This window comes from Capra hircus, chromosome 8 (assembly GCF_001704415.2).
Source record: "Capra hircus breed San Clemente chromosome 8, ASM170441v1, whole genome shotgun sequence".
Lineage (NCBI taxonomy): Eukaryota > Metazoa > Chordata > Mammalia > Artiodactyla > Bovidae > Capra > Capra hircus.
The window spans coordinates 1,741,807-1,757,132 of record NC_030815.1 but is presented as its reverse complement, the minus strand read 5'-3'; the positions used below and the strand labels follow the sequence as shown (position 1 = coordinate 1,757,132).

Genomic DNA, 15,326 nt, shown 5'->3' with positions numbered 1-15,326 from the left:
ACTCTTTGTAGATGCTGTAACAAAACGCCGTTGTATGAAGTATAAAATTATTCATCACAGTTGATGGGGAAATGCCAGCATGGACCCTGCCAGGAAAAAAACAATCATGTACATTCATGTAGTTCAGAACACCCTGACACAAGAGGCCCTTTCCCTTCCAACTCCAGAGCTTCATGCTCAATAGTCATGTTTTATTATAGGTGAAGAGACAGCAAATACGACTCCACAAAGCATTTTATTAAAATGCATTTAGATAAAATGCGGTTGTTTGGAAGTAGGGGAAGGGCCAAGCTGAAGAAAGGACCTTTGATGCTTGCTGACTCTTTTCTCTTTTGTTGCATTTATTTTTAAAGTCAAGTATTCTGTGAAAGTTTTCCGAGCACACCCATGAACCTCAACAATTTGTCCATTGTGGCCATGGGTAAGCCTGGTTTGGGGATCTGTGGCCTTCCTTGTTGTATTCTGTGTTTTAAGCTGGTGGATTTCAGCCCTCATGGTTTATCCTTCAGAGGCTGCAGTGTCTTTCCAAATGTGATAGTGATATTAACTGAACTCCTCACGATGCCATGTGCAAAGTCTGACAAGCTGAACAAAGTCCGTTTGTGGAACGTTTTCCCAGCGTGCAAAGGGACGTGATGTCTTTCTGTTCTTTTGGCAACTCCTGCCTCTTGAGCAGCGGCCTGGGGCTTCCACCCCAGTGTGGCTGCAGAGCAGGTGTGGAAGGAAGGAGGCAGGACCTTGGGTGCTGGGGAGGGAGGAGACTCTGCTGAGCTGCCCCGCGTCCCTGGGAAGCCAAGGTCTTGTGTGGGAGGGGTGTCAGCGAGTCTGGAACAAGCTGTAGCTGCCCTGGGACAATTAGGACCCGCATCTGCACCACGGGACTCCCAGGGTGGGGGCAGAGCTGGAGTGGGGCGGGGTACTGGGGAGGCCAACAGCAAGTACCGATTCCCAGTGTCGCCAGCCCGCCCCCATGCCCAGGCACCGGCAGAGCATGCTGAACTAACTGCTGGCTCTCACCGCAGGCCGCTGTGCGTAGACGCGGCCCATAACTGCATTCTCTGGCATGTTGACCCTGCAAGTCTGTGGCGGTGCACCTGGCACAGAATAGATACTTTTGTAAAAATCTGAACTTGAAAGGACGTGGCATGAAATAGGGTGAATTCTTAATTAAAAACTGTTAACTCATTCACATGCATTAAATGCTTTCTTTTCAAAAATAAACGTTCACAGACAGTTTTAGAGTAAAAACTCCTGGTTACAAACAGCCCATCAATGGCACATTCTGTTCTCTAAGTGCCTCAGTGATTTTTCAGATGGGGAAGGAGGGGAGGGATGAGTCGGCTCCCTACTTGGCCTGCATGGGAGTGGGGGGATGCCTCAGCCCCTTACCTGGTAAGGTCTCTGAGGGAACCAGATGCCAGTCCAGAACAGTTATGTGTTTCTAGCCCGGAACACTGATGGACATGATTGGAAGATGATTGGACAGTAGTCTCCTCTTTGTCCTCGCCGGCAGAGTGTGTTGGAAAGTAGAAACCAGGTGGCCAGCCTTTGTTTGAAAGTACCTCTGATTTATGTATCTTAAAGCCTAGTGCGGTCTCCCATTTACTGTATTCTCCCTCATTGCAGGGGAGAAAAAAAAATGTCAGTGTGCTTACTGCACATATGCGTGAAAACCTCTCTCCTACTATGTCTTCTTTCTGTCTCTCTCTGAGGTCCTTGGTCACCGTCTGCACAGGCCTCCCCCCACCCCAGGGAGTCAGAGCGACCCCAGGCTCTGTCCATGGTGCTCCTGCTTCTCAGACCCGTGGTTGGTCATTTGCTAAGTCGTGTCCAACTCTTTGCAACCCCACGCACTGCAGCATGCCAGGCTCCCCTGTCCTTCCCTGTCTGCCAGAGCTTGCTCAAATTGGTGTCCATTGAGTTGGCAGTGCTATCCAACCATCTCATCCTCTGCTGCCCCCTTCTCCTTTGCCCTCGGTCTTTCCCAGCATCAGGGTCTTTTCCAGTGAGTCAGCTCTTCATGTCAAGTGACCAAAGTATCGGAGCATCAGCTTCAGCATCAGTCCTTCCAATGAATATTCAGGGTTAATTTCTTTTCGGATTGACTGGTTTAATTTTCTTGCAGTTCAAGGGACCCTGAAGAGTCTTCTCCTGCACTGCAATTTGAAAGCATCAGTTCTTCAGTGCTCAGCCTTCTTTATGGCCCAGCTCTCACACCTGTACCTGACTATTGAAAAAACCATAGCTTTGACTATATTTAAAGTCTGCATTTACTGCATTCTCTCTAATTGCAAAAAAAAAAAAGTCGTGGTGTATTTACAGCACATAGTCATGAGAACCTGTCTCCTGGTATGACTTCTTTCTCATTCGCCCTGAGGTCCTTGGTCAGCATCTGCCCTCGCCTCCCTCTAGGGAGTTGGAGTGACCCTAGGTGCTGTCCACGGTGCTTGCACTTCTCAGATCTGAGCCCCTTCAAAGGAACCATGGTTGGAAATCATTTGTCATGATTTCCAGTGGTGGGATGGCAGTCACAATGTGTTCAACAGAACTGAAAACAAGACGTGACATAACTTAACCTCAAGAAGCATTAATTTCAGTGAAGGAGTCTTTGTACCTTGTATTAGTAATTTTTATTTATCGAGCCAAGCAGTGCATGTTTGACATACATGTGATCATAAATCCTTGTAAGTCTTTACTGATAAGTCTGTTACCAGTAGTGAAAGACAGCCTGGTTGTCAGGGGGGTTAGACCTGGGATCCTCGCCTAGTTGCTGTCAAACCTGGCCCATGTCTTAACTGTTGTGTAAGGAGCAGGTCAGCTTGATAACTCCTGCTGAAAGAAAACCACAAGATGAGCCACGCAGAGAAAACCGTAGTCTCAGGGGGTAACGTGTCATGATCCTGGGCCCCCTAGTTGCTGCTGGAGAGTCACGTGTGGGCTGTCCAGGACGGGAAGGCACCCAGCCCTGTGGGGAGTATGTGTGTCTCTCCTACTGAAGAAATCTGTGACCTGAAGCTGCCTTATCATCCCCGGTACCTCTTCAGTGTTTTTATCCACACAGTTAGAATGATAATTTCTGATTTTGAAGACAGATTCATCCATTCAGCAATTCACTGGGCATCTAAAGTGTCGGGGAACATGTCAGACTCCGCAGAGACAAAGATGAGGTTGACAGTACCGTCTGGAAGGTATTGGCCTCGGGAAAGACATCGGCCCTAGTGGAGCAGAAAGAGTGTAGAAACAGACTCATTGTGTTTGACAAGGGGGCAAGGCCGGCCACTGAAAAAGGAGGGTATTTTCTATAGATGGTGCAAACACGGCTGGATGCCCCTATGGGGAAGAAATGAACCTTGGTCCTTCCTCACACCGCGTACAAAGTAACCAAAGTGGGTCCGTGGAAAAGCTAAAACTGGAAGGGGCGTGAGAGTGCTTCTGGTCATGATGGAAGCATTCCGCATCTCGTGTATTGTGGTGGTTACATGGCTGTATAAATCTGCCCAAACCTATTAAAATGCATACCCCAAATGGGTACTTTGTTAAATTTGTCAATTGCAGCGCAGTAGAGTTGATTTCTGGCTTCCCCGGAGGCTGAGCAGTAAAGAGTCTGCCTGTCAGCACAGTATACGCAGCAGATGTGAGTTTGATTCCTAAGTTGCAAAGACCCCTGGAGAAGAAAATAGCAACCCTCTCCAGTATTCTTGCCTAGAGAATCCCATGGACAGAGGAGCCTGGCAGGCTACGGTCCAGGGGTCACAAAGAGTCAGACGTGGCTGAGCACGGGCAAAGTTGATTTTAAAAGAGAAATCGTATCCTCTCTCTCCCCTGCTTAACATTTTTCGGTGAACATCTGATGAAATCCAGGTTCCTTACTCTGTCCTCCAGAGCCCTAGGAGGTCTGGACCCGTCCATGTCTTTGACACACCTGGCAGTGCCCCGTTTGCTTGAGTTGTTGGCTCTTCCTGGAATGCCCTTTTCTGGGGCCTGGGTGATTCCCAAAGAGCTCCAAGGCCACCCGCTCAGGGAAGTTCTCCAGGATTGCCTCATTTGGCACTCAGGTGCATCATGGTGTGTTTTTCAAAGCACGTGTGGTCATCCGAAGTTCTTACATGCACGGGATTTACTCTGCTTTTCCCCATGAGGGTGTCATCTCCACAGGAAAGATCTGTATTGCCTGCTCGTCTGTCTCGGGGACCTAGAATGACGTCTGCCCATAGTAGGTATTTCCTGGCGGCTCCGAAGGTGAAGAATCTGCCTGCAGTGCAGGAGATGTGAGTTCAATCCTGCGGAGAAGGAAATGGCAGCCCACTCCAGTATTCGTGCCTGGGAAACCGCACAGACAGACGGGCCTGGGGGCCTGCCGTCCATAAGAGTCACAAAGAGCCGGAGCCGACTGAGCCACGAACACCTTCACTTTCGTAGCAGATGTTCAGTAATTCTTTTTGAATAGAAGGGATAAGGAATCCAGATTGTGTAGCACAGCAGTGCAAAGATGCAGATTCTTGCTACAGAAAGCAGGGGCGCCGTGGGGCTCGTGTTTAGAGCGGCTCGAGGGGTCGGCCTGGAACCTGGGCCAAGACTGAAGGCCGGCGGTCAGCCCAGAAGGCTCCCTCCCGGCTCCTAGGGGAGGGACACGGAGGCCCCCAGGGAGGGCCCTCAGAAGACACAGACACGGGGGGCCCACCCAAGCAGTATTCAGCAGGTGGAGTTCACAGTGTGGTGTTAGGGTCATTCAGAGGGGAAGAGGGTGGTGGTGGGGTTGAGAACTGTCCCTGCGCCTTCCTGCATAGACGGTGCCGCAGCCTGTTTGGCAGATTGACCAGCCGGTCTGAGGGCACTGAGACCTGTCCCCACAGGGCATCCTGGTGAGGAAGTGCATGGGCTGTGGGTGCTGCTGGTCGCAGGGTGGGGGTCAGAACCAGGAATCTGGCCCAGAGGGTGCTCGGGTGGGAGGTGGCAGGACCGGCCACAGGGGAAGGAGAGGGACTGGGGGAGAACGGGGAGCACCGTCCGTGCGGGCTGGGGCACAGAGACCCCACAGGAGGAGAGGATGGGGAGAGCCGCTGTCACAGGGACAGCTGCCACGGGTCTGTTAAGGAAGAGACTGGCGATGTGAGCAGGATCCGCTTCAACAGAGAGCAGGTGGACACCGAGGATCCCCACTAGAGGAGCTGATGGCAGCTGACGGCTTGCGGCTGAGAGGCAGGAGGCCTCCCCAGTGGGTGGGGGGCGGGCAAGGGGACTCAGCCCTGCACCCTGTGGGGGGCAGGCCGTACCACCGCTGGGCCACAGTGTTGGTTCTGTTGCTGGAGAGACCGTGGAGGGAAGAGGATGGTGGACCCACAAGCTGGGATCCTGGCTGGGCCGGCGACGTTCCGTGTTTCTGCGAGCATGTCGTGGGTGCAGTTCATCCCCAGTTCTGTGCGGGCCTCTGCGGTGGGAGCCAGGACATCCCGGGGCGGGTTGCATCCCGCTGGATGCTGGCAGGAGGATGCGGTCTTGTGGGGGGCGGGGGGTCCTGTGTGCCCGGGTGCTGGCCGGGGTAGTGGGGGCAGCCTGAGGGGAGTCAGGAGACCAGGAACCCCAGAGGGGGCACTGAGCAGGTGGGGTGCAGGGCAGGACAGCTACTGAGAACCTCAGAATGACCTGGAACTTCAGAATTCAGAATGTGGAGAGGAGAAAGGCCCCGGGGTGTGGCCATGTGCTTAGTGGGTGAGATGGAGGGGAAGGCAGTAGGCGGGGGTTAGATCTTGGGTGGACAAGTGCAGCCACCCACCATGTCACACCCTACATCCCAGGAGGCACGTGAAGATGGAGACTAAGGAGCTCAGTGAGTGACGTGGGCCGGAGGGGAGGGTCGCAGGGGCAGAGGGCCTGGAGCGGTTGCCTGAAAGCGGGGGGGCGTCCCAGTCGGGGGAGGGGCACGCCAGCTGATGCTGGGGGAGACCTTCCGCTGTGGCAGACCCCGGGGTGCACTGCAGCAGGCAGAGGGCCTGTCCAGCAGCAGAGAGAGATTCCGAGCACCCAGTGCACCCCAGGGTCCACGAGGGGACAGGTGGGAGGAGGCCTCGCGGTGCTGACTGAGGGGACCTTTGAGCCCTGCAAGGTCGTGTGATATAAAATTACGCTGTTCTTGCTAGGAGTCTTATGTTTCAGTAGCAGAAGTAACAAACTCGTATATCATGATTTCCATGAACATTTGAAACAACTTCATATTGGGTGTGCTATTTAAAAATTAGCCAGATGTGTGTTCTAACTGGGCTTCTAACATATTATAAATACTCATTTTAAAGTATGAATGCTAGTATTTATGCATTTTTTTTTCTAAACAGGGTTTTAATCAGGAGCCAGCTCCATGGAGCCAGGCCAGGTTTGGCCCCTGGCCTGCTGTGAACAGAGTGCCACCCACTAGAGGATTCCCCCAGCCGGCTGGCTCTGCCGCCTTAAAGAACAAGCGAAGAAGATGGATGGAGTGAAGAGACATCTGCCTGCGTGCTTCCTGCCTCCTGTGCCCTTGTTAATCCTAGTGTCCACGCTGGCGACCGCCAGCAGTGTGACCAGCAGCACTTTAAATGGCACCGACGTGGCGGTGGGCTCCGCGCCCGTGGTGGTTGCCAGAACCGACCATATCATCGTCAAGGAAGGGAACAGTGCCTTGATCAACTGCAGTGTCTACGGCCTTCCCGAACCCCAGCTCAAGTGGTACAATTCGGCGGGCAAACTGCTGAAGGAGAACGAGGAGGATCGAGGGGGAGGTAGGCCATCCCGCTACTCCAGAGGGGTCGGGTGGGTGCCCCAGACGTCTCTGGTTCTTGCTCACATTGTTTCAGGATCTTCCTGAGCCTTGTTCTTTTCAGGCAACGGAGAGAAATAGATACCCTTAAGGATTCACAGCAGTAATGAATTCATTTTTTTCACTCTTGACTCAGAAAACGAAAGGCAAGCATTAGTGTCTTTTAAAAAGCCTCTTAAAATCTCACAGTATAACGCATACTAATTGCTGTTGGGGTGGATGTAAAGTGGGTTTTCCTTACATGTCTCATTCATAAGGGAGTCTTCCTTTGTTTCATGGGATGTAGCAGTTGTCTATCGTTAAGCGAGTTTAAAGGCCATGCTTTTTTAAAGCATTTTACTTGTTTATTTGAGTTGTGCTGGGTCTCTTGCTGTGCGGCATTTCTCTGGTTGCACAAGCAGGGGCTGCTCTATTTGCAGTGTGCACTCCTCGCTGTGTGCACTTCTCTTGCTCTGGAGCACAGGCTCAGGGCCCACGGGCTTCAGTAGTTGAGGCACTTGGGCTCTAGAGCTCAGGCTCAGTAGCTGAGGTGCACAGGCTTGGTTGCTGCGATGCATGTGGGATCTCCCTGGACTGGCGACTGAACCCATATCCTCTGCATCGGCAGGTGGATTCTTAACCACTGGACCCCCAGGGAAGACCCTCAAGGTCACGCTTTTTGAACGCAGGCTCTGTGCAGCTTCTCGCTAGCAGCCAGAGATCATCTGTTTCCTGGCAGCCTGGCTGAAGTTTCTAGACTGTTGGCCAGGAGCTGGGGGGGAGGCTGCAAGAGGGAGCAGCAATGATGGGGCCACAGATCTTGCCCACTAGACGGAGCCCTGGAGACTGCACAGGCCAAGCCCCTCTCTTACGTGGCTTTTCCCTGGGCCCGTGGTCGTTAGCCGTGACCAGAACCTTCCAAGCTGATACTACTCTGGTCACAGAGCTGATCCTTACTGACGGTGGGCAGACGGAACAGCCCAGCCCCTTCCTCTCACCGCAGGTCAGGAGGAAGTGACGTCACACCTGTGAGGGGACGGTAACCATGGCAACGTGCACATATTCAAGTCCTGGACCCCAAGGGTTTTTCTGCAGGGCTAGAGATTCCAAGGACACTGAAGTGACCAGGGACTCCAGACTGAGTCTGCTGCCCCCTTAAGCCTGGAGTAGAGGTGGTCCCTAGTATAGAGGGCCATGGTGGGGACTCTGAGCCCTGTGTCCTGGTGAGAGGAGAGATGGGCACAGAGTGGGCCTGGACTTCAGCAGTGATGTTTCAAGGTCTGTCTTGGAGTCGTACTGACCACTCCAAGGAGATCTCGATGGTGTCCAGTCGGTCTCGGCAAGCGGACCTGTGCCTCATGTCTCTCTCTGTGCTTTGGGTGGTTGAATGCCCTGGAGTCACCTGGGGTCACTTCCCTTCCATCTGTGGGCACCGGGGGTGGAAGGAGCAGACACTGGTGGCCTGGAGACAGAGGCTAGGTTCAGGGCTCGTCTTCCAGAGCCCTCCGGTCCTATTTGTAGCTGCGTTCGTGCTGACAAATCCCTTGGCTATTCTAAAGCCTCATGAGGAAAAACACTAGATTTTTTAGAAGAACTTGTGATATTGGTACTTAACGTGCCAGCTCAGCTCTAGTGATTACCTCACATAATAACAGTCATTTCAGGACACAAGTAACACGGGGTAATATTCAGAACTGCCGAGCAAGACAGAGGAAGTAGAACGTCTATCCTCGGCATAAAATTTGAGCATCAGTGTGCCACTCGAGGAGCCAGGGTCTTGAAGTCTTCATTTATGACAGGAAGATGTCCACCTTCTAACCAGGATGTAGACTTCAGTTTCTGGGCCGATCAGCGAGGAGTTTACATGGAGTGGTATTTCATTAATAACTCAGCAGAGGTGGTTGCCACAGCGTGGGAATAGCACTAACAGCCTAGAATGTTAGTTGCGTGCGTGCACTGCACTGCTGCCTGGCGCTGTGCTCAGTACCCAGTCGTGTCTGACTCTTTGTGACCCCAAGGACCCTGCAGCCCACCAGGCTGCTCTGTCCATGGGATTCTCCAGGCAAGATTACTGCAGTGCGTTGCCATTCCCTTCTCCAGGGAATCGTCCCAGCGCAGGGACTGAACCCCATTTCTTGCATCTCCTGCAGGCAGGTTCTTTACCACTGAGCCACACACACACCACTGCTGAAATCAAACAAGATGAGCGTAACTCCCATTAACAACCATGCCTTTTGACTAAGGCCCTGTACCGTGTTGCCCAGTTTGTTTCTGGTCCTTACAGTGGGCATGAGGTTTCGTGGCCTTGATCCTCACGGGTCTGGATTGAGAAGCAGGGGGATGGAGAAGACAGTACTCAGCAGGGTGTGGCCAGGTTGGGCTTTATTCTCCCTCTGTGCCTACCAGCACCTGCTCCTCCTTCAGGTCTCGGCAGGCAAGGGGTGGTGAAAGCCCCTGACCAGACAGAACAGATGAGAGGCTGGATGGTCGGTGCACCAGCCCCATCACCGTCACCAAGAGGCAGTGCTAGGGCCCCACCGTGATGCACATGCGAAGCATGCATACACCCAGGTGTGTTCAGAACCATTTGATGAGTTGCCCACCATGCGTGCTTTGGGATTCCAGGAGTATTTAATAGTTCCATTTCTTGCTGGTGCTGAGAAAGTGACACAGCTGTTCCTGGTGCCAGCCCTGCAGGTCCTAGAAGGAACAGGTTGTTGCCTCTTGCTGGTGGGAGCAGCAGCTGGCTTGCTTTGTGTCCCTCGTGTTGTCATTTCAATCCCACAGATCAGGAGAGGCCACTCTATGATCTGTTTCTGGGGGACTCTTTTTTTTTGGGGGGGGGAGTTCACCGAAGGACACATTGGGGCTTCCCAGGTGGAGCTAGTCGTAAAGAACCCACCTGCCAACATGGGAGACGTAAGAGACCCGGGTTCAATCAGGACAGTTCCCTGAAGGAGGAAATGGCAACCCACTCCAGTATTCTTGCCGGGAAAATCCCATTGACAGAGGAGCCTGGTAGGCTACAGTCCATGGGGTCACAAAGAGTCAGACAAGACTGAAGCGACTTAGCAGGCATGCAAAGGACATGTTTGAGGTGATCCACCATTTTACAAAAATAACCCAGAGCTCCAATAATGTGAGCAAGCACAAATGGCCACAAAATGTCCTTTTTTTCAGTTTTTCTTTTGCTACAGGTGAGTAGCCATATATAAGTGCCAGAAAGTGTTATAAAAATGCCCCTGTTATTTCAGGTATGAATTATCCAGTGTATTTTTGCTGTAGTTTCTTCCTCTGACTTTAAACCATGAAAATGCACATTGGCACCTCTATCAGATGATAAATAACAAGCATTTCAAGAAAGTCGGCTCCGGAAAAGGTATAAGCCTGGCAATCATGCCTGGCTCAGTTATGTTGGAAATTCTTACTTCAGATGAGGTTTTAGGTTTCCCCATGGATTTGTTCTCCATTCTCTTGGAGCATTCTGTCTCCAAAAATAATTAAGAATTATCTCTGAAAATAAACACGCCCAGAGTGATCTGAGCCGAGTTATATGAAGCTCACAGCTCTTTCATGGCTGCCCCACCTTTGAAGAATTCATTGTTATGAATTTTGGTTTAGTTTACGTAGCTCTGGTATTTTTATCCTCTGCTCCTGCAGATGTTTTTAGTAGCCTGTGAGATGCTTTGGAAGGAATGATGCTAAAGCTGAAACTCCAGTACTTTGGCCACCTCTGCGAAGAGTTGACTCATTGGAAAAGACTCTGATGCTGGGAGGGACTGGGGACAGGAGGAGAAGGGGACGACAGGGGATGAGATGGCTGGATGGCATCACGGACTCGATGGATGTGAGTCTGAGTGAACTCCGGGAGTTGGTGATGGACAGGGAGGCCTGGCATGCTGCGATTCATGGGGTCGCAAAGAGTCGGACACGACTGAGCGACTGAACTGAACTGAACTGAGATGCTTTTACCTCCTCCTGCCAAGGGACCACAGGAAACTGTGCTGGTCACGTCTTCAGACCTGAGTGAATCTCCCCACCCCAGCATATCCAGGAGGGAGCCAGTGCCCACAGCAGCAAGTGTACATCATTGTTTGCCTCTCTGATGAAGCATGGAATAGTGTGTGAACCCATAAAAGTGCTACACTAAATTCTTTTAGTAAGTTAAATATTTGAGATTTTAAAAGTTGATTCCTCAAAATTAGACAAAATTTGTGTAATTGTAAATATACCACTGGAAATTCAGCAGAACCAAACAATGACGGCTCTTTGAGCAAGTTCCTCCACTTTTTGGGGTCAGTTTTCCCATCTGTAAAGCAGAGATAATCCTCTTTTACCTCCAGGCAAGGTTGTGAGCCTTCCATGATCTATTAGATGCTCAGTATGGTACCTGGAGAGGCTTCCCAGGTGGCTCAGTGGTAAAGAATCTGCCTGCAATGCTGGAGATGCAGATTCGATCCCTGGGTCGGGAAGATCTCCTGGAGAAGGAAATGGCAACCCACCAGTATTCTTGCCTGGAAAATTCCATGGACCAGGGAGCCTGGCGAGCTACAGTCCATGGGGTCGCAAAGAGTCGGACATGACTTAACAGCTGAACAACAACAGTGGTACCTAGAACACACCACGACATTGGTAAATGGCAGCTGTGTCACTGTTACCGGTCACTTCACCCTTGTTCTGTACAGTCAAGATCCCGAGTGCTTCTCTCTCTGCTTCATAGGACAGTGTGTTTTGCAAAGAAAGGAAATAATTTTCTGAGCAATTTCTTATTCACTCTCTCAAGTTCTCAACCTTAAAGTAAAAAAATAAAAAGCATGTCTGTCCCTGAAGTGTCATTTAAAATCTTGAGATGACACTGTAATGGCAAGGGAGGCCCCTTCTCTACCATCAGCCACCTCCCCCTTCCCGGCACGTTCCCTCTGTGTGCAGAGGCCCGCTGACACCCATGTGGTCCGGCCGTGGAGAAAGCAGTGCGTGTGGATGCTTTAGGGGATGTTATGCACACAGTATACTTTCTTTTGGCCAGAGCGAGTGATTGTCTCACCCAGAGGGTACCAGCCAAGTCTGGAGGCATTTTTGGTAGTCGTGGACAGGGCAAGAGAGGAGGGAGGGGGAGATGACGCTACTGGTATCTAGTGGGTGGAAACCAGGAATATTCTCAACATCCCACAATGCACAGGACAGCCCCCTACAGAGAAGTGGTGTTGCTCAGTCAGGTAGTCATGTCTGACTCTTTGAGACCCCAGAAACTGTGTAGCCCGCTAGGCTCCTCTGTCCATGGGATTTCCCAGACAAGAATACTGGAGTGGGTTGCAATTTCCTTCTCCAGGGGATCTTCCTGACCCAGGGGTTTGATCCCGTGTCTCCTCCATTGACAGGCAGGTTCTTTACCCTTGAGTCACCAGCGAAGCCCTCCAAAGAATTATCTGACGCAACATGCCAGCCCAAGTGGAGAAACCCTTAGTTCAGCTCAGTTCAGTTCAGTTGCTCAGTCATGTCCAGCTCTTTGCAGCCCCATGTACACCAGGCTTCTCTGTCCATCATCAACTGGAGAAAGCCTGGTCCCACCTAAAGAAGCCTCTTAGCCAGCTAAAGAATCATTCCACAGTCAGTTAAGTCATCTGTGAGAACCCATAATATAGTTTCTCGTAAGAGCGGTACTTCGGTTCATTTTCCAGAAGGAATCATGTCAGAGGCCAGCCTGCTAACGGGCCACCGTTTGTAATGTTTCTTCAGAGTGGTGCTCCCTCTGAGCAGTGGGAAGACCCTTCCCTATCACTCTCAGATGAGGATAGCCGAGATACCAAAACGGGAAGTTATTTCTCTCCACCCAGTGCTGGGCACTCTCAGAAGAGACTCTTGCCAGCCTGCATGCAGTGGTGTGTGGGCACTTTTTTAAAAATGAAGATGATCAGGTTGAATTAGCTGGTGAGTCAGATGTTTCCTTTGACAGGAAATGAAAAGATGGCTTCCTTTCAGGTATTCTTGATTCTTTAAAGCAGAGCACAACAGCAGGCTGTGTATACCCTGAGCCTTCCCCTGTTCCCCCCCTTCCTGAGCAGAGAGCTGAACTAAGCCGGGATGATCCCAGGCTCCTCAGCCCCACGTGATGTAGGAAGCAGCTTGTTAGCAGCCCCAGGACTGGCTGAAGAGGCCGCTCAGGAGGATGGGACCCTGGGACACGGGGGCCTGGCTTCTGCAGTGTCTATGCCCTCGGTCTCTGCAGTGGCTGGGCTCTGGGGAGGTGGGAAGGGTGGCTCACACCTGTTGTAGAAGCCCCGTGACAGTCATGTGGGGCTCCGTTCACATTCAGTTCTGTTTTGTAGAAGGCTGGATGCCTTCCCTGAGTCTCCTCTATTTCACAAACTAGAGAACAGGCCCCACACTTACAGATAAGTGTGGACTCTGTGGCGTCATTCGACTGACTGTTTGCACTTCCTTTCTCTCTGTGTAAACGTTATCAGGACCCTCACCTCCTGGAAAGTCTCAGTTGATTTCATGAAAATAACCTTATTGGGACAGATCCCCCATGTCTAAATGAGGTTGTGAGCAGAGACTTAATCTTCTCGTACCACCTATCAGGGTTTCCCCAGTGGCTCAGTGGTAAAAATCTACCTGCAGTGCAGGAGACGCGGGTGATGTAGGTTCAGTTCCCAGGTCAGGAAGGTCCCCTGGAGCAGGAAATGGCAACCCACTCCAGTATTCTTGCCTGGAGAATCCCATGGACAGAGGAGCCTGGCGGGCTATAGTCCATGGAGTCACTAAAGAGATGGACCTGATATGCAGAGTACATCATGAGAAACACTGGGCTGGAAGAAACACAAGCTGGAATCAAGATTGCCGGGAGAAATATCAAAAACCTCAGATATGCAGATGACACCACCCTTATGGCAGAAAGTGAAGAGGAACTAAAAAGCCTCTTGATTAAAGTGAAAGAGGAGAGTGAAAAAGTTGGCTTAAAGCTCAACATTCAGAAAACGAAGATCATGGCATCTAGTCCCATCACTTCATGGGAAATAGATGGGGAAACAGTGGAAGCAGTGTCAGACTTTATTTTAGGGGGGCTCCAAAATCACTGCAGATGGTGACTGCAGCCATGAAATTAAAAGACGCTTACTCCTTGGAAGGAAAGTTATGACCAACCTAAATAACATATTCAAAAGCAGAGACGTTACTTTGCCGACTAAGGTCCGTCTAGTCAAGGCTATGGTTTTTCCTGTGGTCATGTATGGATGTGAGAGTTGGACTATGAAGAAAGCTGAGCACCGAAGAATTGATGCTTTTGAACTGTGGTCTTGGAGAAGACTCTTGAGAGTCCCTTGGACTGCAAGGAGATCCAACCAGTCCATTCTGAAGGAGATCTGCCCTGGGTATTCATTGGAAGGACTGATGCTGAAGCTGAAACTCCAGTACTTTGGCCACCTCATGCGAAGAGTCAACTCATTGGAAAAGACTCTGATGCTGGGAGGGATTGGGGGCAAGAGGAGAAGGGGACGACAGAGGATGAGATGGCTGGATGGCATCACTGACTTGATGGATATGAGTTTGAGTAAACTCCGAGAGTTGGTGATGGACAGGGAGGCCTGGCGTGCTGCAGTTCATGGGGTCGCAAAGAGTCAGACATGACCGAGTGACTGGACTGGACTGACCTGAACTGAGCTAAGGACTAAACCACATCTACTCCTATCCATGAGTAGATGAACCATACATTAGTGGTTTACCCTTTCACAGAAAGACCTCTCCAAGGAAAAAGAGAAATCCTTTCCTTCTAAGAAATAATTTAAGGGAACTTCTAAGAGCTTTGTATTTGGTCATGATGTTAATTTTTTTAATTTATTTTTCACTGAAAGATAATTGCTTTACAGTATTGCTTGATTTCTGCTGTGCATCAACATGAATTAACCATAGGTGTACATCTGTCCCCTCCCTCTTGAACCTCCCTCCCTCCTCTCCCTTTCCCACCCCTGTAGGATGTTGCAGAGCCCTGCTTTGAGTGACCAGAGTCAAAACAGCCAATTTCCACTGGCTCTCTGTTTTACACTTGCTAGTGTGTATGCTTTTCATGTCAGTATACGTCAAGGCTGTATACTGTCGCCCTGCTTATTTAACTGATACACAGAGCACATCATGCGAAACGCTGGGCTGGAGGAAGCACAAGCTGGAATCAAGATTGCCGGGAGAAATATCAATAACCTCAGATATGCGGATGACGCCACCCTCATGGCAGAAAGCGAAGAGGAGCTAAAGAGCTCTTGATGAAAGTGAAAGAGGAGAGCGAAAAAATTGGCTTAAAACTCAACATTCAGAAAACTAAGATCATGGCATCCGGTCCTATCACTTCATGGCAAATAGATGGGGAAGCAGTGGCAAACTTTATTTTTGGACGGGGCTCCAAAATCACTGCAGATGGTGACTGCAGCCATGAAATTAAAAGACGCTTACTCCTTGGAAGAAAAGTTATGACCAACCCAGACAGCATATTAAAAAGCAGAGACATTACTTTGCCAACAACCGTCTAGTCAAGGCTATGGTTTTTCCAGTAGTCATGTATGGATGT

The 15,326-nt window shown here is 50.7% G+C and overlaps 1 protein-coding gene across 2 annotated transcripts in view; it reads left to right on the top strand.

The window, feature by feature from the left end:
- MFAP3L (microfibrillar associated protein 3 like) overlaps nt 1-15,326 on the top strand; it is a 47,454-nt gene that overhangs the window by 19,655 nt on the left and 12,473 nt on the right. For both annotated transcript variants that reach the window (XM_018051813.1, XM_018051812.1), the window contains exon 2: nt 6,330-6,752. In XM_018051813.1, coding sequence (XP_017907302.1) covers nt 6,461-6,752 — 292 coding nt within the window. In that variant the 5' untranslated portion in view covers nt 6,330-6,460. The remainder of the gene's footprint in view (nt 1-6,329; nt 6,753-15,326) is intronic.